This window comes from Procambarus clarkii, chromosome 82 (assembly GCF_040958095.1).
Source record: "Procambarus clarkii isolate CNS0578487 chromosome 82, FALCON_Pclarkii_2.0, whole genome shotgun sequence".
In the NCBI taxonomy this organism is placed as follows: domain Eukaryota; kingdom Metazoa; phylum Arthropoda; class Malacostraca; order Decapoda; family Cambaridae; genus Procambarus; species Procambarus clarkii.
In genome coordinates, this window is record NC_091231.1 from 6,776,141 (window position 1) to 6,803,093 (window position 26,953).

The 26,953-nt window shown below is 39.7% G+C and overlaps 1 protein-coding gene across 4 annotated transcripts in view; it reads left to right on the forward strand.

Moving 5' to 3' along the window:
- The first annotated feature begins 1,868 nt into the window (after positions 1-1,868).
- LOC138358257 (ATP-dependent RNA helicase Ddx1-like) overlaps positions 1,869-26,953 on the forward strand; it is a 32,118-nt gene continuing 7,033 nt past the window's right edge. Inside the window, exons 1-9 of one of the 4 annotated variants that reach the window (XM_069316041.1) lie at positions 1,869-1,956; positions 7,539-7,777; positions 8,212-8,385; positions 15,953-16,123; positions 16,551-16,673; positions 19,071-19,257; positions 19,981-20,121; positions 23,197-23,359; positions 24,604-24,702. In XM_069316041.1, the coding sequence (XP_069172142.1) occupies positions 7,676-7,777; positions 8,212-8,385; positions 15,953-16,123; positions 16,551-16,673; positions 19,071-19,257; positions 19,981-20,121; positions 23,197-23,359; positions 24,604-24,702 (1,160 nt within the window). In that variant the 5' untranslated portion in view covers positions 1,869-1,956; positions 7,539-7,675. Of the gene's footprint in view, positions 1,957-5,933; positions 6,624-6,864; positions 7,187-7,534; positions 7,778-8,211; positions 8,386-15,952; positions 16,124-16,550; positions 16,674-19,070; positions 19,258-19,980; positions 20,122-23,196; positions 23,360-24,603; positions 24,703-26,953 lie in introns of those variants that run through there. The other 3 variants (XM_069316040.1, XM_069316039.1, XM_069316038.1) reach the window with 3 other exon arrangements.

The window sequence follows — 26,953 nt, forward strand, 5'->3', positions numbered from 1 at the left end:
TATTAAATATGCAGCGTTAGTTTAGATGCGTAGTTAGTTTAATTAGTTTCAATTTTATGGTAGGAATGGCAGTCTTGTCCCATCAAACCGATTATTGGACTCTGAAACGTCTGAGAGATTATATCACAAAAATGAATCCAAAACAATAGGGTATGAATGATGTACTTACTATGTCTACAACTAATACAACATTTCCAATAATCTCTAGACTAAGGGATAGTTTCCCAAGATTGAAAATATGCAAATGTTACCCCCCTTCATTTTCAAAGAAGACCAGTCCAGTCTCCGTGGTGTAGTGGTAAGACACTCGCCTGGCGTTCCGCGAGCGCTATGTCATGGGTTCGTATCCTGGCCGGGGAGGATTTACTGGGCGCAATTCCTTAACTGTAGCCTCTGTTTAACGCAACAGTAAAATGTGTACTTGGATGAAAAAACGATTCTTCGCGGCAGGGAATCGTATTCCAGGGACCACAGGATTAAGGACTTGCCCGAAACGCTACGCGTACTAGTGGCTGTACAAGAATGTAACAACTCCTGTATATATCACAAAAAGAAAAAAAAAAAAAAAAAAAAAGACAGTACTTCGCCAGAACTCTACCGTCCGATCAGTCGGACCTCGCATATCAAGCCCTAGGAAGAAGTCACGGTGAAATTTAACATATCGTAAAAAATCTAGTAATATCAACGCAATATGGATTTGTTACAAAACAAAAATAAAATCCTGCTTTACAAATCTGCTCACATTTTCGGAAAGGGTAACTGGTTATTAAGATAAAGGACTCCCTGTATGAGCAGTATACATGGGCTTCGCTAAAGCGTTTGATAAGCTACCACATGAAAGACTGGCAAGATCAGTACAAAGACATGGAGTAGATGGTACAATGGATAAAATAATGGTTAAAACAAGTCGATTCAATATCTTTATTATGCACCCCATACCCATCCCGTGGGCAGTGGTGGAAAGGGTTACAGAGGCTCATAAAAGTCAAAACGTGTATGAATACATCCTGGCTTCTTGTCCCTCGACACATTGAATTATTATTATTAAGTGTTCAGAAGACTGGCAAATGCTTCTCTATATCGAAAAATTAAAACCTTTACATGTGGGGCATAACAATGGGTATCACAACTACCAAATCAACAAATTCACAAGGACCGTGATGAGGGTTCGAACCTACGTCCAAGAGGGTCCCAAACGCGCCTTAATCGATTGTGCCACGACACAGTAAAAGAATTGCAACCGGGAGTTCATCAGCCCTCACACGGATCCTGCAGTCTCTCTCAGACACAACCACTAGCACGGGAAGCGTTTCGGACAAGTCCTTAATCCTATGTTCCCCGGAATATGACCCGCCAAATAATTTAACAACCAAGTACCCATTTTATTGTTGGGTAAACAGAGGCTAGAGTTAAGGATTGACACCCAGTAAACCCTCCCCAGCCAGGATACGAACCCAGGCCCTCTCGAAACGCCAGGCGAGTGTCTTACCACTGCACCACGGGAACTGCTTGCATGGGCAATATTACCTTTGGAACAGATTGATGAAGAGAAGGACCTAGGGGTCAGAATCCACCAATCACTGAAAGTTGCATGAACAATGTGAAGAAGTATGAACAATGTAAACGCAAGCTGGAGCTTGCTTGCTGGAGCGAACGTAATTCACTAAATAATCACTTTAACATGTAAGGCTTGTGGTGACAGCCATGTATCATTTTTTGTAATTAATATTATTTACTCGGTGTTTAACTGTAATACGTAGTTATATACGAGAATAGCTATCGTATAACAATCAAGATGGTTGACCCAAAACAACCGACCACGGGCGACCTTCTGTGTGTGCGTCCGGTCGTGTTTGTGTACATTACAATGTGTTGTTTACCTTCTCGTGTGTTGTGATTATGTCTCAGACCCTGTTATTTATTTATTTATTTAATTATTTATATATATACAAGAAGGTACATTGGGTTTGTGAGAATACATTGGATAGTACAGTATTTACATTCTTGTAAAGCCACTAGTACGCACAGCGTTTCGGGCAGGTCCTTAATCTAGCAGATAATTTTAAGTAGGTAATTTCAATCAGAATTGATAAATGATAAAGATACATTGCAAGAGAAAAATGAGATGAGAGAGATAAGTAGGTATATTAAAGCACATTGTTATATTAAAGCTCTGATTAATTACATTGACAGCTTGATTAGTAATTTAAACAAGGTTAATAGACACCATACAGCAGATTGACAGCACATATAAGACAGCAATGATCACAATGGTAAAGATGTTCAGATTGGGTACATAAAGATTGGGAGACTGGGTAGCAAAAGATACACATAAACAAGATTTATAAACACCATACAACAGATTGGCAGCACATATAAGAAAACAGCAATGATCACAATGGTAAAGATGTTCAAATTGGGAACATAAAGGTTGGGAGATTGGGTAGCAATTGATACAGTGCAATTTTAAGGCAAAAAGTGAAAAACTATGAAGATGAAATTAGGTACTTTTTAGTATTGATTTTGAATGATGTAAAAGTTGGACAGCTTTTCAATTCAATAGGGAGTGAGTTCCATAAACTGGGTCCCTTTATTTGCATAGTGTTTACACAGATTAAGTTTAACTCTGGGGATATCAAAGAGATATTTATTTCTGGTGTGGTGATAATGGGTCCTATTACATCTGTCCAAGAAGAGTTTCAGACAAGGATTTGCATTTAAGAACAGGGTTTTGTAAATGTAGTTGACACAAGAGAATTTGTGGAGTGAGATTATGTTTAGCATGTTTAGGGAGTTAAACAAGGGGGCTGTGTGTTGTCTGAAAGCAGAATTTGATATTATTATGATAGCAGATTTTTGCTGGGTGATGATGGACTTGAGGTGGTTTGCAGTGGTTGAACCCCATGCACAGATACCATAGTTGAGATAGGGATAGATTAGTGCATAATATAGAGAGATGAGAGCAGAGTTAGGAACATAGTATCTGATTTTGGAGAGTATACCAACTGTTTTAGAGACTTTCTTAGTTATGTGTTATATGTGGGTACTGAAGTTGAGTCTCTTGTCTAGGAATATGCCAAGAAACTTTCCATCATTTTTATTGCTAATGTTTACATTGTCAATCTGAAGCTGAATTGCATTTGTAGATTTGCTTCCAAATAGGATGTAGTAGGTCTTTTCTATGTTAAGTGTTAGTTTGTTGGTTGACATCCATAAGTGGACTTTTTTTAGTTCATTATTAACAACACCATTTAGTGTATGTGGGTTGGGGTTGGAGTAGATGAGGGTAGTATCATCAGCAAACAAAATAGGTTTCAGAATGTTAGAGACATTAGGCAGATCATTAATGTATATAAGAAAAAGAAGAGGTCCCAAGATGCTGCCCTGTGGCACTCCAAAAGTTATTGGTAGAATGGGAGAGATTATATTATTGATGGCTACACATTGGTGTCTATCACTAAGATAGGATTGGATATAGTCCAGTGCATGGCCTCGGATTCCATAATGATGGAGTTTACTTAAGAGGTAATCGTGATTAACAGTATCAAAGGCCTTTCTCAGGTCAATGAAGAGTCCAATTGGAAACTCATTTTTGTCAAGAGCTGAGTAAATTATATCAAGGAGACTAATAATTGCATCGTTGGTACTCTTTTGAGAGCGGAATCCAAACTGACAGGGGCTAAGAATGTCGAATTTTACGAGTTAGGAGTAGAGCTGTTTGTAGATAATTTTTTCAAATATTTTTGATAGTATGGTTAGGTTCGATATTGGTCTATAGTTGTTTATGTCTGACGGATTACCTCCTTTATGAACTGGCGTTACTCTTGCTTTTTTAAGGATATCAGGGAAGGTATGACACTCAAGGGATTTGTTGAACAGCAGAGCTATAGGTGGCGCAAGGGCATGGGAGGCGCTCTTGTATACAATGGATGGGATTTCACTGATGTTCCCAGCTTTGGTTTTTAGTGAGTGTATGATGGACACAACATCTGACGGGCGGACTGGTGAGAGGAGAAGAGAGTTTGGATAGCTGCCTGAGAGATATGTGTTGATATGTGTCTGAGTCTGTGGGATTTTACTTGCAAGGTTAGCACCAATCGATGAAAAGAAGCTATTAAGGAGCCATGGTAACCGAAAACCCGAAGAAAAATGGAATATTTACGAAAAATTACAAAAAATACTACAACGTTCTGGCAACGCTGTGTTCCAAACCGTTTAATGATATCTTGAAAAATAACGTAATTAGAGTCAAATTTCCCGTTGCAACTTTCATGAATCTGGTCCTCGCGGCGTGAGTGCGCCGCGGGGTATTGTATCTTACGTTGTAGAAGTCTTATTTTTCGTAATAGCGTTGAAAATAACATGTTATGCATAAAATGAATATAAACTCACTCATTGGCAACAGTATCGTGTGAGAGAGAGGGTGGTACGTGGCTCAGCCCCATCAGTGACTGTATGTCTCTCGTGGGGAGTGGTTCTATCGCTGACGCGCTCTCACAATATCTCCCAGAACTCATGCTATTATTGTTATTTGTACTGCAATATGACTTACCAAACGAACAAGAGACAAGCATTGAAAGCTAGATGCATGCGAGCTCTCCATAGAAGGTACGAGCTGGCCGCAAATGCGTAAATCACGCATTGTCACGAGTGACCGCGAGTAGAGTAACTTGTCGCGCGCGCTACGCAACTCCAACTTTTACAACTAGATCTGGTTTCACAGCCTTTATTTATTATTCAATTTACATGAAACTTGCACATTATATGTAGAGTTTACGCCTCTAAAAAATTACGTCATTATTCTTATCTACGTAGATTTATTGATTTTATAAATAATGATACACTTCATTTTGTTGCATACGTTTTTGGGAAACTTTTAAAAATCTGTATTATTGCACTAAATACAGCTGGGATAAAGATGTGACATAAAAATCTTTATTATATAGTAACGTCATAGGTGAGTGTCGTAGAAATGATTTTGGTTCACAATTGTGGGCTGTGAAATCAATTGAACATGGTTGAAATTTTTTTTTTTTTTTTTTTTTTTTTTTTTTCTCCTTCTCTATTTAGGCTGAGATGCTGAAACTTGGCCTAGGTGCAGCACCTTTCACATGTATCAGGATAATAAATTATGAATACCCTGCAACACTTTCTTATATCCTATTACCATGGCCCCTTAAATTCATTCGCCATTTCTAAGTCAGATGACAGTGTAAGGCCATCCTTAGAGAGTGTTATCTGGTTGTGGGAGTGTTGTTTAGTTCCCAGGATGTTAGAGATGGTATTCCATGTGCTTTTCATGTTGCCTTTTGCTTCTTTGAATTTAGTCTCATAATATGAAAGTTTTCCTTTTCTTATGATACTGGTAAGCACTGACGAGTACCTTTTAACTACTTCCATTGAAACTAGGCCACTCCTAAATTTCTTTTCGTATTCATGTTTTTTGTTGATTGATTTAATTATGCCACTTGTGAGCCACGGGTTATTTTTTCTTTTATCAGTTACTTGTTTGGTAAGGAGGGGACAGTGAGTGTTGTAGAGGCTTAGAGTTTTGGAGAGAAAGAGGTTAGTTGATGAGTTTATATCCTGTGAATTATTAAATTCAGATTCCCAGTTAATATTGTGGAGTGCATTAGAGAGATTACCTAAAGCTGATTCACTATGTAGCCTGAATGAAAGTTTTTTGGTTTCTGGTGGTGATGTGTCAATGTTTGCTATGAGGAAAGTAGGATAGTGGTCAGTTGTTCTGTCATAAATTACCCCTTTTGGAATATAACCAGTCTGTCAATCGGGTCAACCCAAGTGTTGCGTTTCCATGCGTTTCCAAAAGGGTCGCCCATGTTGGAATCGGTGAACGCCCTAGTAATATTGTTGAAAACATCTTAATAACTTATTAAACCAAAGGTCTTTTTATGTCAGAAGAACGGCAGAAACTGGATCTATATATGAAAACTCTTTCAGGACAAAATTTAAAGTAAAACTAGATTATGTAAAACTAGATTAAAGTAAATTTATGTTTCTATCTTTCTTGAGACGTATAAAAATCTTACGTTTATTAACGATTCTGCGTGAAATAAGCATTGTTCTGAGATGAATATTGCGGATTTCCGGCTCTACGACCGATGAAAAATGCAACTTTTATACAACTACAAATATCTTTAGTTTTACTTTAAATTTTGTCCTGAAAGAGTTTTCATATATAGATCCAGTTTCTGCCGTTCTTCTGACATAAAAAGACCTTTGGTTTAATAAGTTATTAAGAAGAAAACACGTCAATTTCTACTTTCTAATTGTGTTGTACATCGGTATATAAGAATGAAGGTAACTGCAGAAAGCCTATTGGCCCATATGTACATGTATTAGCGTCCTCATCCTTCCTATAAATACTATTAAAACAGGTGAATGGGCTGCAATATCTTATTAATGCCATTACCTGTCAACTTGATATTACACAAGTTACTATGGTGTACCGAGTTTAAATTGAAATGGGGCAGTGTAGTTCTCTAGCGACTTCTTGGATCAAATCTTGTGCATATCTTCCCAAAAACATAGCCTAAGGGCCAGTTTTCTGCATTAATCTTTCAAAATGGTATTCATAGAATTGCTTCAGAAGTGGTACTATGGTAGGTATGATTTTGTAGTGAAGTTTTCACAAGTAGTCATATCATAATCTTCCTTATTTACTTATACCTGTATACAACTCCTTTTGTTCTAGAGATTGCATTTTTCACATGTATTTTCATCTTCATGTGATAATAATAATAATACAGTAAGCCCTTGCTTTACATAAGCAAATTTCATGAAAACAAGTTTAAGCTTGTAAACTGTTATAATAGCTGCAAGCCTCTCCATACAAAACTTCCAGGCAGCATTTGCCCCAAACTCTCCATATTAACCAACAAATTCAATCCTTGAAATCAACACAACTGCCAGGAAAGTCGGCACCATATTTGAATGCATCGACTAGCACATCCATTGATGATGATGTACAAATATTTGATGAAGTCAGACAAATTGAGCCATTGTTGAGGGAAATGCAGCTGCACTCTGCATATCAGAAAATGACTTGATTGAATATCATTTATTAAACATGGTTACTCGCCAAAGAGAACACTGGTAAAGTTAAACCCAACTGTTTGACACCTCCATCCTGGAAACGGCCATTGTTTCCAAAACGGTAATGAAAGTGAGTAAATATTTTTTTTTTTTTTTTTTTGGGGGGGGTGGAAGGAACAGGCATTGAAGACCATTTGGAAAAGATAATTATACGAGAACTTAATGCAGAAAGTTGGTAAAACAAATTAAAACACTAATTTGTGCTTAGTAAACCATTACTTGCGTATTTGTAGTAAAAAAAAAAAAAAAGTACCTACCTCATGTTAGGTGAATTTAATGGTTTCAAAATTTAAAGAAGCAAAGGCTTGCTGTAGTTTGTACTGTATTTTCACCTGCATTGGGAGATGTTATATTTTATCAATTGCCTTTATGCAATAATATTTGTTATATTCACAACTAAAACAACTTATATTTTCAGGCAGCATTAGATCTTGGAACATGTAAATCGGGATTTGGATTTGGAGGCACTGGAAAAAAGTCTAATTGCAAGCAGTTTGACGATTATGGTGAATCTTTTGGCCTCAGGGATGTCATTGGTTGCTATCTCAACCTGGATGCCATGGAGATGCATTACAGCAAAAATGGCACCGATTTAGGTAAAGCTTTCGCATTACGAAGTGAATTCAAGAATGCTGTCTTCCATCCAGCTGTAGTTTTGAAGGTTGGTAGTATAGTACATGCATTATTCATGTTAGTTGTGTATTTTAAGCAGTGGATAATTGGATGATGTTATTAATTAATTATAGATATGGTTTAAGGCAGACTGAAATTTGCCCAGTTTTTTCTTTTTTTTTTTTGGGTTATGCATTTGTCACAGTATTTGGACTTGGTGTATTTCAAAAGTGTATAGTGGTCATGTATATATACAGTGACACCTCCAAAATTTGGATCATATGTATCCATGATCTAGGATAATGATCTAGGTCATTAAGAAAATTAATACAAATAAGTAAATTTCTTATTGAATTTTCTATCAGTTTTTAACTGTTGGTTCTTTACTCAAATCTCTCTAATTTCAATAAAGTGCAAGAATAACTTCAGTGAATTTAATGATATTTGAAAGTTACAGATGATAGCAATTTACGTGATTTCCAGAATGCAGAGATGTCTTTCAATTTTGGTGCAACAGAGTTCAAGCACCCACCTAAAGCGGGATACGTAGCAGTGTCTCAGGCCAGCAAGGACTGTACTGTGAGCTCAGGTGTGAAGGGAGGTGGAGACAAGCCACAAAAGCTTCAGAACAATGCTCCACACGCTGTCATTATTGAGGTAAGAATGGTAACACGTGACTGGTCTGTATTTACTTGTCCAGTATCTGGTTTATATTGATTGCTGGATGGATGTCTAACAATATAACCTATACAGTTCGGTACAGATTCATTTTTACATCACTGTTGCTTTTAAACTAACCTGTTCATTAAATCCTGGATACATACAATATGAAAATTCAAACTAAAAGTAGTATGTTGTGCTATGTGAATTGTTAAACAGTTTAGATAGAAGTGGCAAGTTCCAAAACCAGACCATTTTTTTTTTAATGCAAACAAAAGTTTTTATCATTTAACAGCCTTCAAGAGAACTCGCAGAACAGACCCTAAAACAGGTTCAAATGTTTCGTAAGCATCTAGATAATCCAGTGGTTCGTGACCTTCTTGTTGTTGGTGGTTGTTATAAATGATATGAGTGGGGCTTCTATGGGGTACTGGTACTATTAAGGGGTATAGGTAGTTAGAAGACAGGAGTATCAAATATGGGAGAGCTAAAAGGCCCGGCCCCCAAAATAAACTATCCACAGTAGTAATAACTTGCTACAAGACCAAATATGTTCGTCTAAGGGTTGATCACTGCGCTCCCACCTTGGAAGAAGAGATACTCTGTAATTCATGTACTTATTTATTAACCCGTTAACAACCCCCCATATACACTCACACCAATAACAATAATAATAATAACTTTACCACACTATCTTACGTTAAAAGCCTTGGTCCACGTAGGCAGGATACAAGGTTTACACTAATAACAAGCTAGGGTAAAGTACTACTGGATAAGCACTGAAGCTGGATGCAGCTTAGGGTAGTGAAACCACGTGGGACCCTAATACAAAACACAACACTTAGGGGTACCCAAACACTGGCAAAATACTATCCCCAGGTCTCCCCAATCGTTACTACCAGAGTAGGCACACTTACACCATATAATACTTAACTTAAGGGTACAGGAACTTCAGGTAAGGGAAATAAGTAAGAGGAGAAGGAAGGAGAGTAGGGATACAGCCACAGAGTAGGTCTTAACCTCACGCCACCAGCCAAGAGAAGAGCGAGCTCCTCGCGACCACCTGCTGCCTCCCTCATCGTGGTGCCGGGAGGAGCCTAATTGATCGTGCAGCTAAGCACATTAAAGATCTTCCCCTATGCAACGTATTGTTACTTTATGAATGATTAGAAAGTATTAGTAAGCAAAGTTGGTGCCTATGATATTATTTAATAATCAACCCCCAGCTCTGTCTTTAAATGCTCTTTGAGAAACAATAATAGTCTTACGTCTGGCAGGGAAGATACAAACAATTTCCATTCGAAATGCGCCAACTGTACTACTTAGGAAGTTTAATAGCTCAATTTTGACCTCTGGTTTCCACTGGAGAACCCAGGGTCGTAACACTCCTCCCCCCTTCAGAGAAAAAAAAATGTGACTACTAGAATAGTAGTCATATTTTTTTGTAAGAGTATACAGAGAACAAAAAGAAAAACATATGACAAAAACAAAAAATCAATCAAAAGCAATTTCTCTGCAAAAAAAAAATACAAAGGAGTTCTCTGAAAGAAAAAAAAAAAACATACACAAAAAAAATAAAAGAACAGGGAAGTAAATAAATTGGACACGGAATATTTAATGTCACAGGAGAACCTAAAAAAAAAATAACTAAAGCATGACAGTTGGTAAATGGCTTTCTGTGGCTCAGATGAATGTTATTCAGGCAACCGGGACAGAGCGTCGGCTATCACGTTGAGTCTGCCCGGTAGGTGGGTAATGGAAAGATTGAAGTCCTGTAGGTACAACGCCCACCTGAGGATGCGTTTATTCTTACCCTTCATCTGAGTCAAGAAGACTAGTGGGTTATGGTCCGTGTACACTTCCACTATATTACCTGTGAGGTAAACTTCGAACTTTTTACATGTTAACACTAGCGCCAACGCCTCTTTTTCTACCACTGAATAATTGCGTTGCGCCTTGTCGAATTTCACAGAGTAATAATATACTGGGTGTTCCACCTGATCATCCCCAGTTTGCAACAACACTGCACCAGCACCCGAGTCAGACGCGTCAACATGAATTTTAAACGGTCGGTCGAACCTTGGACTAGCAAGCACTGGGGCGGAAGCTAAGATCAATTTCAAATTTTTAAATGCCTCTGCACAGTCTGATGACCACTTAAATTTAACGGCTTTCCGCAACAAGTCTGTGAGAGGAGTGGCAACACTGGAAAAGTTCTGACAAAAACGTCGATAGTACGCACACATACCGATAAATCTTTGAACGTCCTTTTTAGACTTTAGTACTGGATACTCCAGAATGGCATTGATTTTATCTTGCCGAGGTAACACTTTTCCTTGGCCCACTTCATAACCGAGGTACGTCACTGTGCCTTGGCCAAAATGACACTTTTTAGCATTTAAGGTAAGATTTGCCCTTTTCAAGATGGCAAACAACTGGCGTAACCTAGCTATGTGGTCAGCCCAATTACTGTCAAACAGCACGATATCATCTAAATACGCCCGACAATTTGGCACCTTAGCGAGTAGAGAGTTCATGAGTCTCTGGAACGTGGCAGGGGCATTACGCAAGCCGAACGGTAACACTTGATACTCAAAAACACCCTCGGGTGTCACGAACGCAGTGAGCTGTTTAGCACGTTCAGTGAGTGGGATTTGATAATACCCCCTCGAGAGGTCGAATTTCGAAACGTACTTGGCATTTCCCAACTCGTCGATGCAGTCCTCGAGGAGGGGCAGCGGATAGGCATCCACAATGGTCACCTTGTTGAGCTGCCGATAGTCGGTGCATAATCGCCAGGAGCCGTCTGGTTTGGGGACCAAAAGGCAGGGCGAGCACCAAGAGCCCTGGCTCGGCCGGATGAGGCCGTGCTGGAGCAAGAAGTCGACCTCCTTCCGTACGATGGCCTTCTTTTCTGGACTCATCCGATAGGGTTGAAGGCGAATGGGAGTGTAGTCCGTCAACTCGACATCATGGCAAATGGCATCAGTCTGGGTCGGGACCTCCCCGAACAGACTGGAGAATTCATCAACCAACGACTGCACCTCTTCACGTTGGGCCATCTGCAAATGGGACAGTCCCTCCACAGCATTCACAGAACTAGAATTATTGAAAATGAGATTAGTTGGGTCCCCAGAACAATCATCCCCTCTCTCACTGGAAATGGAAACATTGGTTAGTGCAATGGGCCTGGGGCCCTGGAACTTCTTCAGTCGATTTACATGTATGAGCATTACCTGGTTACGTTTGTCAGAGTGCCTCACTTTGTACGTGAGGTCCCCAGTCTTTTCTGTCACAATGTAGGGGCCTTCGTACTTGTGGGACATAGTGTTCCCTAGTCGAGGCTTTAACACCAGGACAGGGTCGCCAGGCTGAAATACCCGTAACTTAGATTTAGCATCGTTACGTTCTTTCATCTTTTCTTGGGCCTTGCCAAGATACTTTAATGCAGCCGCCTTGCAGTCCTTGAGTCTCTGGTGGTGTTGCGCAAAGAAAGCCGAACCTTCGGTTAACGTTACGTTCCCTAACAGATTCTCCTGTAACGTTTGCAAGGGTCCACGAACTTTATGGCCAAAGACTAACTCAAAAGGAGAACAGCCCAGTGAACTTTGTAATCCCTCTCTAGCCGCAAACAAAACATACGGTAAATTCTCATCCCAGAAGGTGTGGGAACTCTCGCACGATGTCTTCAACATCTGCTTCAGAGTTAGATGGAAACGTTCAATTACCCCCTGACTCTGTGGATGGTATGGGCTGGAAACCTTATGAGTTATTCCATGTTCCTTACAAAATTGCTCGAAAACATCAGACTTAAAATTAGTACCATTGTCAGTTTGCACGACCCGAGGCAGTCCAAAAGTGGAAAAAAATTGCAACATACGAGCAACAACAGTTTTTGCTCGGATGTTCCTTACAGCAAAAGCCTCTGGGTAACGAGTAGTGATACACATCATCGTGATTAGGTAAATATTACCAGACTTAGTTCTAGGTAATGGTCCAACACAGTCCATTACCACATGAGAAAATGGTTCCTCTGGCACGACAATAGGCCTTAGAGGAGCTTTAGGTGGAGTCTGGTTTGGTTTCCCAACCAGTTGACAAACAATACACGCCTTACAAAATTTTGCCACATCGCTTTTCAGCTTGGGCCAGAAAAAATACTTTAAAATTTTGTGATACGTAATATTAATACCTTGATGTCCCCCCATAGGATCATCATGAGCAGCTGCCAAAACTCTTTCTCTATAGCAGGTCGGCAACATAACCTGGTGGACTACCTCCCACTCATTTGACAAGGGAGCACTCTGTGGTCTCCATTTTCTCATCAAAATCCGATCATTGTAGTAGTACCCAGTTGCTGCTTCTACAATTTCCTCCATAGAGACGGCTGTTTCATGACAATCTGCAAGAGTGGGGTCAGCTTTCTGTAACTCACTCAAGGAGGCATCTAGGCCTTGGTCAGATGCCATTGGCCGAGGCTCAACAGTGTTCTCCACCTCCCCACTACTCTCGGTAGATGGCGGTGGCAGGCTCTCCACAATGTCCTCGGCCACGTCATCGAGTCGGGCCATGAATGTGTCCGCGAGGTCCACTTGGTTTTCACCACTCGGAAAGCTCCTCGTGACCTCGGGATTTACCACCTTGGCAAGCACAGGGCTGCCCTTACATTTAAGTCCCATAGACCTGGTCACCGCGCACGCAGGGTACACAACATTATCCTCTGCGGCGGGTGGATCCAGGCAAACCTTAGGGGTAGGCAACATAATAGGCAGTCTGGAGTCCCCTACCTTATCCCCTGCTAAATCATTACCAACTATTACATCAACATTAGGGAAAGGTAGGTATGGAGTGACTCCGACTGTACAAACACCCTTGTGGAAATCAGATTCCAGGGTAACCTTATGGAGGGGTACTGCCCGAGTATCACTAGTGACACCCTCGACCAGTACCACCTCTCCAGTGTCGAGAGTGTTGGCACCTTGCAATGCACTCTCTAAAATTAAAGTCTGGATGGCACCGGTGTCTCGGAAGATCACCACGTCCTTCCAGGAAGGACCCTCAGACAAAAGTAGTCTCCCTTTCGATAAGAATGGGGTAAGCAAGTCCAACCACTGTGGGTTGGAGGTCTTACTCCCTAACCCTTCCGAAGGCCTCAAGCCCTGTGTCACAACTAGAGCATTGGGTCTTTTTTCTGGGTACAGTTGCCAACAACGGCTAATATTGTGGTTTGAACGATTACAGTGACCACAAAAACGTCGGGGAGAAGAGACATTACTAACAGAATTACCCTTCGGTTCACCTTTAGGTGCCGTTGGGCTAGACACTTTAACAGGGTTAGTTATGTCTGAAACAGAAGGTGCATTAGGTAAAGGGTTAGAATGAGCTGGTCTGGACTGGCTGTGGGTATAAGGTTTGCTACTCTGTGGGGTATAATTATTTTTATTGGGCCTTTTGCCTGCCAATTGGTAGTTTTCTGCCAACTTGGCCAAATCCCCTATTTTAGAATTTAACTCTATCCTTCCTTTAATGTATTGTGATACGTTCTCTGGCATAACATCTATAAAATGCTCCATTAAAATTAAGTTCCTGAGAGCCTCGTATGTTTCGGCTTTCGCCGAGCGAATCCATCTATCAAACAATCGAATTTGATCATTCACAAATTCAGTGAGCGGTTGGTTGTGAGTAGGCCTAAAGTTACGATAAACTTGGCGGTGAGCTTCAGGAGTAATTTCATATGCCCGCAAAATACATTCCCTGACTTTATCATATTCGAAACACTCGTCGTCAGGCATGTTTATAAAAATATCTTGTGCTTTACCCCTAAGTCTTCCCTGTAGGATTTTTACCCACTCTTCCTTTGGCCAGTTCATGGACGTGGCCACTCTCTGAAAATGGTTGAAAAACCTTTCAGGGTCAGACTCGGAAAATTCAGGCAAATTATGCTTTTTCTCATAATGCCTGGGGTTTGAATCCCCGGCAGGTGGAGGTCCAGTGGCATTCGCTCTAATTCTAGCCTCCTCGGTTTTGAGTTTTTGCTCCTCTAATTTTATTTTTGCTAACTCTAAAGCTAATTCACTTTCCCTATGAGTTGCACTTTCTGCTTGGCTAGGCTGGCATAAAGGTGTATCACTTGCCAATAGTTGTTCATCAATACAATGTTGTAATATTTCATTCACCAAAGTCCACTTTTTATCTGCGACATTTAATTCTAGGCCAAATTCCTGGCCTAACAATACTAAATTAGACTTTTTAAGTTTCTTTATCTCTACCACTGAAGGCTCCCTTGCCAGTTTCTGCATTTCAGAAGACATCACTAATAATTTTAGCTCCCAGCCAAAGAAAAAATTAAAAAATAAAAATTGGAAAAAACAAAAATTTGCACGGCCCCTAACACAAGGCCACACTAACCTTAATCGTGAAGGGATCCAGCTGGGTGTCCAGTCAGTGCAAGAATGTCCTTTGCTAGATGAGCTGGACCCTAGGCTAGCACACAACCGTTCTGCGGAAATAAAAAATTTTAATTTTGGCACTCAAGAATCTAATTTTTTACACTTATAATGTTCCTCCCGGACAGGCCCCCACTTGTTATAAATGATATGAGTGGGGCTTCTATGGGGTACTGGTACTATTAAGGGGTATAGGTAGTTAGAAGACAGGAGTATCAAATATGGGAGAGCTAAAAGGCCCGGCCCCCAAAATAAACTATCCACAGTAGTAATAACTTGCTACAAGACCAAATATGTTCGTCTAAGGGTTGATCACTGCGCTCCCACCTTGGAAGAAGAGATACTCTGTAATTCATGTACTTATTTATTAACCCGTTAACAACCCCCCATATACACTCACACCAATAACAATAATAATAATAACTTTACCACACTATCTTACGTTAAAAGCCTTGGTCCACGTAGGCAGGATACAAGGTTTACACTAATAACAAGCTAGGGTAAAGTACTACTGGATAAGCACTGAAGCTGGATGCAGCTTAGGGTAGTGAAACCACGTGGGACCCTAATACAAAACACAACACTTAGGGGTACCCAAACACTGGCAAAATACTATCCCCAGGTCTCCCCAATCGTTACTACCAGAGTAGGCACACTTACACCATATAATACTTAACTTAAGGGTACAGGAACTTCAGGTAAGGGAAATAAGTAAGAGGAGAAGGAAGGAGAGTAGGGATACAGCCACAGAGTAGGTCTTAACCTCACGCCACCAGCCAAGAGAAGAGCGAGCTCCTCGCGACCACCTGCTGCCTCCCTCATCGTGGTGCCGGGAGGAGCCTAATTGATCGTGCAGCTAAGCACATTAAAGATCTTCCCCTATGCAACGTATTGTTACTTTATGAATGATTAGAAAGTATTAGTAAGCAAAGTTGGTGCCTATGATATTATTTAATAATCAACCCCCAGCTCTGTCTTTAAATGCTCTTTGAGAAACAATAATAGTCTTACGTCTGGCAGGGAAGATACAAACAATTTCCATTCGAAATGCGCCAACTGTACTACTTAGGAAGTTTAATAGCTCAATTTTGACCTCTGGTTTCCACTGGAGAACCCAGGGTCGTAACAGTGGTATACCCGTGAAGGAGCAAATAGCAGCACTCAATGCAGGTGTGGATATTGTTTGTGGTACTCCAGGACGCTTGGAAGATCTTATTAATACAGGACAACTCTCTCTCCAGTCTTGCAAATTCTTTGTGTTGGATGAGGCTGATGGACTTCTTAAACAGGTAAGTTTGATTTTATCCAAGGAAAAATACTTTTTATATTTTGGTAGTAAATATGTAGGAATACCTGATATAAATTCAAGTACTGTATCATCAGCTTGCCTTATGAATTAGAAAAAAAACTAAGAACTCTTGACTACCTGATTTCTTGTATTAAGTCAACTACTCGTGGAACATTTACACATTTCCTTAATGTGCGTCTTTGGCTATCAGTAAATGGGCACTTGAGAGTTGGGCAACTTTTATAGATTTCATCCTGGAAAGGTTGGTCATATTTTTTAAATGACTTTAAATATACAGCTGATTTATTTATAAGGTAACTTGATGCATTACTGTATTTTGTTGACTTTCATTTATTGCATTAAATTTCTTGCCATATTTTGTTTCATGTAATTACTTTATCTTGTATACAAGTGTACTGGTATTGCAGGGGCATGAGCGTCTCATCAATAACATCTACAACTCCATACCCAAAATCACATCTGAAGGCAAGAGACTCCAGATGGTGGTCTGTTCTGCCACCCTACATTCCTTTGAAGTGAAGCGCATGGCAGTAAGTTTCTGAACCCTTATTTGGTAACACTTGTTTGCTAAGGAAAATTGTGCCTTCTCAACGGTGCAATGTCTTAAGACTAAGGATTATGAATTATCTTAGATTATGGTATACTATATAATAATCAAGTGAAAATTAACAGTGAATAGCATGACTAGTGTGTTCCAAGCATATATGGAGTGGAAAGAATGTTGTCTAATGTATCAATTAGTTTCCATAAAGAATATTTTGTACAAGGGTGACATTTTATTAATGGTTAGGTATACATATTTTATATATATAATATGACATTGTGTCTTTAATACTTCAAAGTTACTTAATGCTCTCTTTTTCAATGTGGAAATACTGTAGATTGAATCATAAGTGCATGTTAGGAATTTGTGTATCAGACTTTATGAATGTAATTGCAGAAGTGGTGAAGGTGAGAGATTCAGTAGTTTAAAGCTTTACTATTCATGTTGGAAGGCTGCTGAAAATGTGTTACCTGAAAGAAATAGAAGAAAAGATAATATCATAGTAAATATAGTACAATATTTAGTATGTTGCTTTTACTATAGGCACGGTTTACATTCCACCAGTCAATTTCCTTCCCTCAGTTCTGTCTTTGCTCAATCTTATTTGCATGAAACTTTTTTCCAATTACACGCATCAAATATTTAAACGACAGATTCTAGTACTGTACTTCCTACATCACACACTCGTCATCCTTTCTACTACAGTTTGCTTCAGTTTACTCATTTTCAAGTCTTCTACTATCCACAGTAAAGCTTTCAGCTGCACAATATCTCAGCCCTCGCACACTGCTACAACTCCATATGTTTCACCCAAGTATGGATGATGATGTTGATGTTCAAGATTCGCTACTTGGAACAAAAAGTCCCAAGCAGCACGGGCTATGGTGAGCCTGTAGGATGATGATGACAAAACTCTGGCATGTTACATTTCATCCACCTGCTTTAAAGCTGTCATTAAGAGCTATAGAAACTTAATTTTGAGAACCTTTCACAGAGGAGCAGCATCATTACCAATTTTCCATGCAGATTTCACTTGAGGACTTTAAGGCATCAGTGCAGCTACTTCCTTCCCTCTCTTCCCTCATTTCACAACCTGTCCTCTTAAAAATGTTGCTTTTGGCCGTTTGCCCGTATGGCCGAAAGTGGACGTACAGTTATATGAAAATGAAAAAAAAAAAAAAAAAAAAATTGGGATTTCTTTTTTTTTTTTTTCAAACACAGTAAGTTAAGGGTCCTCTGGTAGGTTAGGTGGGCAGGAAATTCTCATAAAGTTTCAAAACGTTATGAAAAACGTTAATTGAAAGTCTCCTCTTCTAACCTTACCGAGTAAGCCGGACGACTCAAACAGAAAACAGGACAGTACGTCACTTTTGTGAGTTAATTTCATTTCAAATTACGTCCACTTTTGGCCATAGCGCGTATACGAGCGAAAAGTGACGTTATTTTTAAGAGGACGGGTTGCATATCATCCCATCTTCCTGTGAAGAGGAAGTTTGTGTTGTTGTTTTTCTGCAGTAATTGGCATCTCACAAGGAGCTCTGTATACCTACTTAAGCACTACTGTGGATCATTGCTGCTATTGATTTACTGGTGTGTGTGGTCATTCATGTTCTGTGATTGTGTTTTGTGAAAAGTATGGTTAATTTATTGTGTAATATGTGTAACAAGTTTTATCTCTTCGTATACGCCTCCATGTTTTCTTGGTGTTGATGCCTTCCAACCTCGTGAAAGTGGAACATAGTGGTAGTGGAGCAAGCTTGTCTGATATTAGACACTGAACTTAAGAATCCTGTGTGTGGATGGTGCAAGTGCATTGCACCTAACGATGCACTTGCAATGTACTATTTAAGTCAATTTAAATTATTTATTCCAGAAATATGTAGAAAAATGTTGAAATTCTGCTTGATTGTATTAAGGAGATGGAAAATGTATTTAAAGCAGATTACACTTAAAAAATGAACAGAAGTACAGTACAGTACTTGCTATATTTTGTATTTAAATGTTATTATTAACTGATAAAATAGAATTGTCTGTAAATGGTACAGTATGAATATAATGTACTGTATTGCTAATCATTGTTATGTCAGTTCTTATAGCAGATTATTTGAAAGAATTGGTAGCTACTAGTCTGTTAAATAAGGGTGTACATGTTGAAGCCAAAACTTTTATCGTATAATATTTTTTTAATTTTGGTTTTTAATTTAGTGTCTATAAATAAGAGATGTACAAAAAATTTGTAAAAAGAAGAAAAAAATAATAATTTTACCAAGAATATTTTCTTGATATTAGAGCCTCTGAATTCCAAATAGAGTACAGATATTTCAATACCTTAAAAAAATTTTGCTCCGACCAGTGAATTTTACTATAGAAAAACTTTACATAGGAACGTTTGATGCACTTCCCGACCTGGGTAGATCTTAAAGGGGAAGATGCTGTGCCCGAGACTGTCCACCATGTTGTCGTAACCATTGATCCCAGAACGGATAGTAGCTGGAGCAATCTTCGTCGCCATCTGCAAACTGATGGCGTGCATGTTAAGGATGGCGTACAACCTGGGAACAATACACCTGGTAAGCAAATAAAAGTGCAAGGCTAAGCTTTACAGTTAATATTTGAGAATGTGTCTTAGTTTTTTAAAGTACCTGTACTGTAAGTGTAAGTGCTTCTAATGTTTTAATTTGTTATGCTTTTCAGTTTGGTGTCCGGAATTTTTATTTAGCTTGTTCAGATATGTATTTAGATACCATTTGCCAATTTTAATGGTTTGTAATATGCTGCTTCACATTATGAGCTATGAATATTTTTTGAGGTTCACTTAAGCTGGCTTGTACTTAAGCATTAGTACCGATCGGCACGACCAGTTGGCCTGGCCCCTGCCTTCAACTAACTTCCCTACTCAGTTCTGTTGCTGTTGTTCTATTGGTGATTGCTACTTTAGTGCTCCGGTCCACCACTCAATTGCAGCGCTAATCTCATACCCTTCTAGCATTGAGATTACAGTATTATGTAGTACTCACTCTCCCAATAATGCAATACTTGATAATATTTTCCAGTAGTTAATAATAGCTTGAATTTAACATTATGATCATGAATATATAGGATTATGAATACTGTATAGCATTACTGAATATAGCATTATTGAATATCGAATCATGTCCAAACAAATTCCGTGACTGGTGTGATCCACTTGCACGGAGCAATTTCGGTGAGATAGCTTCAGGAGGGCCACTGGACATCTACCGGAAAGAGGCATTTCTTTACATTCATTGCTATTTTGTTTTTTCTCCTTTCAGAGACATTAAGTGAGGCGGTGAAGCTGCTGAAAGGAGAGTACTGCATTAAGGCTATTGACACACACAAAATGGATCAAGCACTAATATTCTGCCGCACTAAGTTGGATTGTGACAATTTAGAGCGCTATTTTAATCAAATTGGTAGGTGTCTTGAATTTGTAAATCTTTAAATAGATTAAACCCCTACACTGTGTGCCTGTTACTTATACTAGTAACAACTCCATGGTGTGAAAAAAAAAGTTCTTTAATGTTAAAATAATCACTAAAAAATAATAATTAACATTTAGTTTACTTTGGCTGTGGTCGAAAGAAGAAATATCTCGGGCACAATTTGGAGACATTGGTGGATGAGATTACCAGGCATAAAGGTTCCCTGGGTGACATGAGTTGCCAAAAATACATTTACATTATTTTAGTGTTACTGATTTTATTCACTGGTATTTTGCAGCTATATTATGCAACAGTGTTTAACTTAAGAAATTTCTATAATAAAACATGCAAAATATAAATACACATTTGTATCACTAATATACTGCAACCCGTTCTCGCAAATTTAATAAGTCAATATTGACTTATTAAATATGTGCATAGGTGACATACTTAACATAATAGATACCCTTAAAAAGATTCATAGAAAACACCGACCTTACCTAACCTTGTTAGTATTTTAAGATAAGCATCTTATTGCTTCGTAATTACAATTATTACCTAACCTATAATAGGTATAGGTTAAGTAATAATTGTAATTACAAAGCAATAAGATGCTTATCTTAAGATACTAACAAGGTTAGGTAAGGTCGGTGTTTTCTATGAATCTTTTTAAGGGTATCTATTATGTTTAGTATATCACCTATGCACGTAGTTAATAAGTCAATATTGACTTTACGAATTTGCGAGAACGGGTTGCATACACACACAGTATTATATTCTATGAACAATAAAATGTGCTGGTTTTTGCTATTATCGCATTGCATACACATTCTATGTACAGTATATCTACATACACTAATATGATCCACTAATCAGTTCTGGTAGGTTATCTTGGAGATGATTTCGGGGCTTTTTAGTGTCCACGCGGCCCGGTCCTCGACCAGGCCTCCACCCCCAGGAAGCAGCCCGTGATAGCTGACTAACACCCAGGTACCTATTTTACTGCTAGGTAACAGGGGCATAGGGTGAAAGAAACACTGCCCATTGTTTCTCGCCGGCGCCCGGGATTGAACCCGGGACCACGGGATCACAAGTCCAGCGTGCTGTCCGCTTGGCCGATCGGCTCCCTTTCCGGGCGTGGTAATCTAGTAACCAGTGATCCAAATTCAGCTTAGCCCTGCATATTTTACATGAAGTTGTAACAGCACGCATTGAACATAATACATCTTATTCATATTTTGAATGCTTTTACCATAGTTTTTCAAGGGCAATGATGCATTGGGCTGTTAGTATTATTTTATTATTTATATACTGCAAACTACTACTGAATTATTGCTCAGAATGAATGTACGCAGAATGTACTATTGTACATCTAGTATAGAGAGAGAGCTGGGGCAGGGAGGTGCGTGCCCCAGGGAGATAATCCATGCCCATGCCCCGCCTCGAGGTCAGTTCTCGAGTCACACCAAGAATAACAATCGAGCAAGTTGTCCTGACCAGGATGTGGCATATTAGGGAGGGTTGAGGAATAGGAAGCCTGTCTGATAGGGCTCTTGGCAAGCAGCTCTCCCTCAGTCTACCTATCTATATGGAAGAAATGTATCTAGGCCCTCCTCCCCCCCTGCCTATTCTCTCTCCCCCACCTTTCTTCCTTCATTTCCTCCCTCCTTCCCTCCCCCTCACTGGTGAGAGAGTAGGAGTGTGAGAGTGGTTAGAGAACTCGTAGTTCTCACGCTCATGAAATTGTCTGCGACCCTGGAGGAGTAGAGAGGAGGGGGGGGGTGAAAGTAGGTGACGATGGAGGAGTAGAGGGGAGCATTATATGCAGTAAACGTAGGTGTCTATGGAAGAGTACATCATAGAGGAGGGTGAAAGGAAGGTGACGATGGAGGAGGAGAAGGGAGGGGGGTGTGAAGGTAGGTGATGATGGAGGAGTAGAGGGGAGGAGAGGGGCAAAGGTAGGTGTCTATGGAAGAGTACATCATAGAGGGGGGTGAAGGTAGGTGGCGATGGAGTAGAGCAAAAGGGGTGGGGGTTGAAAGTGATCCTGAGTTTAATTTTTTAGTTATATATAGTGACACCTCGGCTTACGAATGAATATTTATGAACTTTTCGGGTTACGAGCCTAATTTCTTCGAAAAATTTGAATCGGGTTACAAACTTTGCCTCGGGAAAGGAGTTTGTGTATATACGTATGGGCTGACCTAGCGCGTGGTGGCATGGTGATCGCGCCTCAGTTTACCAGTGTCTCCTGCCTAGTAAGTATCGCGCCTGAATTCTTTGTAAAGCATTACATTTGTTTTGGGATTTTTGGCTATTTGAACATAAAATTTGTTATGATATATCTTGCCATGAGTCCCAAGAAAGCCAGTGGTAAGGTTCAAGCCAAGAAAACACATGTGAGAATGACCATAGAGGAAAAACAAGAGAGCATTCATAAACATCAAAATGGTGCACAGGTTGTTGAACTAGCTAGGCAGTACAACAAATCTATGTTAACAATATGCACTATACTTGCTAAGAAAAAGGACATTATGAGCATGAAAGTGGCAAAAGGCATATCAACAATCCCGAAACAAAGAACACAAACACTTGAGGATGTTAAAAAGTTTTTATTAATTTGGATACACAACAAGGAGTTAGCAGGTGATAGCATTTCAGAGGCCATCATTTGTGAGAAACCAAGGCATTTGCATGAAGACCTTTTAAAGAAAACCCCTGGAACAAGGGGGGGGGGAAAAGATGAATCAAGTTTGAAAATGTGAAAAGTTTGTGTGACAATAGAGCCTCGTGGAAAACTTTTGCTGTGGTCATTACCTGGTGGAATGCACCCAGGATGGAGTATTAGGGCTATACATCTTTTAAATCATAAAAGTAATAAACATTTCCCATCAACCTTACAAACAATATTAACTATTTTCATGTATTTCCCCCATGTGCATTTTAACAAAGTTGCTAAATTGCCTTTATCATTCTGTAAAATTTCAATTACAGTACTGTATGTATAATTTTGTTAGTATAAATGGACTGAATATTCTGAAATTGCTATTAATTTTATAATTTCAGATTCAAAGGTGGTCTGGACACCCAATTTGGTCAGACAGGTGAAGAGAGCATTTAGGATAGTTCGAAGAGATGAAGATGGTCGCAATTGTGTTCGAAGAGGCAAACGCCCCCCTTTCCTCCTGACATTATGTTCAACCATTGACCTCTGCACACCTAACACAAGGTAGGTTGAAAACTCCTCCTTCATGTCATTGGTACATTAGCCAGAAACTCAGGGCTCATATAGGAATATCCCTAAAAAAAAAAAAGTGGCCCCAACAATGCATCCTCCAAGTCTGGAGGATGAGCAGGAGCATTGTCGAGAAGCAGGACCTTGAGTGTCAAACTTTTCTCTTGCAGATATTTTTTGATGGCAGGGCAAACCACTCCACATCACAGTTTTTCTGCACGTTATATATTTTTTAAAACTCTTGGATTTTCGGAATGATACACGAGCAAGGGTTTAATTTTCAAATCGCCACACAGCACAAGAGTTAGCCTATCCTGACACAAGTTAGCCCAAGTTAGCTTGTGTCCGGGCAGTGACGTCTCCTCTTGGGTAATGTATGTCCTCTTCGGCAATTTTTTCCAGAATAGCCATGTCTCCTCACAATTAAACACTTGTTGTGGAATATATCCATCAATACAGTATCTACAAAATCTTTAAAATTACGAACAAATCTTTCAGCCCCTACTTTGTCTGAGCTGGCACCCTCACCATGCCTCACAACACTATGAATACCACGTCTTTTTTCAAAATTTCTCAAACCATCCCCTACTCACCTTAAACTCTTTCGTATCTGCAAAACTCGTTCTAGGGGTTTTCTTTATAAGATCTTGCATGAAGATTTCATTGTTGACCAAACCACACACTGGAAATTGAATAGACGACGACATTTCGATCCGTCCTGGACCATTATAGTCGATTGTGATGAGATGAGGGAAGCAAGAGCATTAAGTAGGCAAGAGAGAGAGGTGAGGAGATGGCAAGTATGTACGTATGTACATGAATAAAACATGTACATACTTATACATAACGTGTGTAAATAGTGTAATAAACACAATAACAGTATTTTGGGAGGAGGAATGTTGGCGAGTAATGTGTTGGAGGAGGGAGGGAGGACTGGCAGGGTGTGGCAGCTCACTCATGTTTTTTGGGCTCACCATACCAACATAGTGGATCGTTATGGTGAATACATACATAGATGGGTATATACAATGTGTGTATATAGTGTTATAACAGCAAAAACACTGTTTGATTGTAGAATATGTCGCATATATGAGGCCCATAATTTTTAGCATAGCGATGTTCTATACTTTGAATTATATAAATTCCACAAATTACACACTTTTAAATAATATTACAGCAAAAAAAAAGAAGAAATGAATGAGAAACTTCAAAATAATTGCGCAACATTTTATTTGCAGCAACTGCCGTCGCACGGGGTGGCGGGGCCGACAGACCCCCATCGCTCCAACGCTCAGCGCCCATAATTTGCTCAACTTCCCAGCTCCATCGCAGCTAAAGTAAGTCACATACAATATTTTTGGTTTAGTTTCCCCGTGATCAGACTCCGCATTTTAACAATATAAGAAGAGAAAAAAATTTTTTGGAAAGAATTTATTTCTTGTGCACCAGGGTGTTATTTGGAGACAGAGCAGTTCAGTGGTTAACTACTAAATTTTTTTTCTCTCACACACACACACACCCCTAGGAAGCAGCCTGTAACAGCTAACTCCCAGATACCTATTTACTGTTAGGTAACAGGGGTCATTCCCTTTTGTACAAAGAATCTGCTAAAGCTTTTAGGGCTAATCTTTGACACTCGTTTGTCTTTGTCGCCCCATATTTTTTACGTCCGAGTTGAATGCTCTAAGGCCCTTAACTAACTTTAGGTCATGTCCCATACTTCTTGGGGAGCTAATCGACACTGCTCCTCTCTTTACATTCCTCTCTCGTTCTGTCTAAACTCGATTATGGCCCTGTTTACTCGTCTGCTTCTCCTTCTACCCTTCACCATCTGGACACACTGCATCATACTGGGTTACGGCTCAGCTCTGGTACCTTTCCTTCGACACCTACCCTAAGCCTGTATGTTGAAACTGGCGTCCTGTTTCTACAGGATCGCCATGATCGCTACTGTCTTCTCCACCTTGCACGGTCGTTACAGCACCCTCACTCTTGCTTATGTCATGCCTTGACCTTTACCCATCCTGTGGTTCCTGTTCCCCTTCACCACCTATCTCTTTCTGTACGGTTGTCTCTCTTACAAAATGCTCTTTCAGTTTGTGTTACCAATATTTCCCCTCGTGTCATTCCGTCTTTGCACCTATGGAGGGGTCCCCGTTCCTAAATTCTCTTAAGCCTTGACCCACATGACTAAAACTTTTACCCCTCCTACAGTTCTAAATCACCTTTTCCTTGAACACTTTTCTTCACACTTCCACTTTATTTCCGTCTTCACCAATGGGTCTTAAGTCTGCAGACGGTGTAGGCTACTCTGTTGTTTTTCCTGACTGCACCTTTGTGTCTCCTGCCTCCGGAGACTAGCATCTTCATGGCAGAACTTTATGCTATTCTCTATGCTCTTCATCAACTCTTTTCTCGCTGTCAATCCTCCTCTGTGTTTGTAGTTGACACTTGCAGTGCCCTCATGGCTCTAGAATCCTTTAATCCAGTCCATCCTTTGGTAGTTGAAATTCAACATTGGCTGTTTCTTATCTCCAGTAGATTTAAGACAGTGGACTTTCGCTGGATTCCCACCCATATTGGTGTGTTCTTAAATGAGCATGCGGACACTGCCGCTAAGGAAGCTATCCGTACCTGTCCCATCTCCCGTGAAGGTATTCCTTATTATGACTTTTACCCAGTTATTCATTTCCCCATTCTTGCCCGTTGTCAGGGTTGTTGGTCTTCTGTTACTGGTAACAAACTGCGTGCTCTTAAGAGTAGTGTGTTCCCGTGGCCTTCCTCCTACCACCGTAACCGGTGGTGGGAAACGGCTCTGGCGAGGTTGTATATTGGTCATACACGTTTAACTCACGGGCACTTAATGGAGCGCTGCCCTGCTTCTTATTGTCCAAACCGTTGTCTCTACATGTCCTGACTTCCAGGACTTACGTGTCTTGCTTCCCGACCATCCCTCACTGTCAATTGTCCCTCGATAAAATTCTTGGTAAATTCAATACCTTTGATATTGTTCGCCGTATGCATTTTTGTTCTTGTATTGGCGACGTTAGTGATATTTAGCGCACTATGATTATCCCACACATTTGATGGCTTGATAATTACTGTACTGTACAGTACTTTGGTTTGGAATGTATCAAATAAAGTTGTTTCATGTATTCAAATGTGTGAGAAAATCCACTGGGGCTGTGAGATGAAGCGAGCCTGTAACAAAGGCATTGCCAGTTGCATACTCTACCACCACTGATGGTAAAAGTCTTACAACTGGATATCTTGTGTGACGGGTTATGGTATCACAGCTATACTGAACCAAGATGGTATGGCTCTCCCTCACATAAATGAAAGAAATGCTGCTATTGGCCTTGCAGTGTGTAAGTGCAGGTGGAAACAAATGAAAATTATCAAATAAATAATTAAACAATTTACTGAAATAGTAATGAACAAAAATAACACATGAAAATACTTGACTATCATGTAATGCAAAGGTGAACAAGTTAGTATGACCTTAAATGCAAAAAATAAACTATAAGCAATGAATAAAAGTATGAAGATATACTGGTGTTCTGAAGACAGCTACCATTCCACCATGGC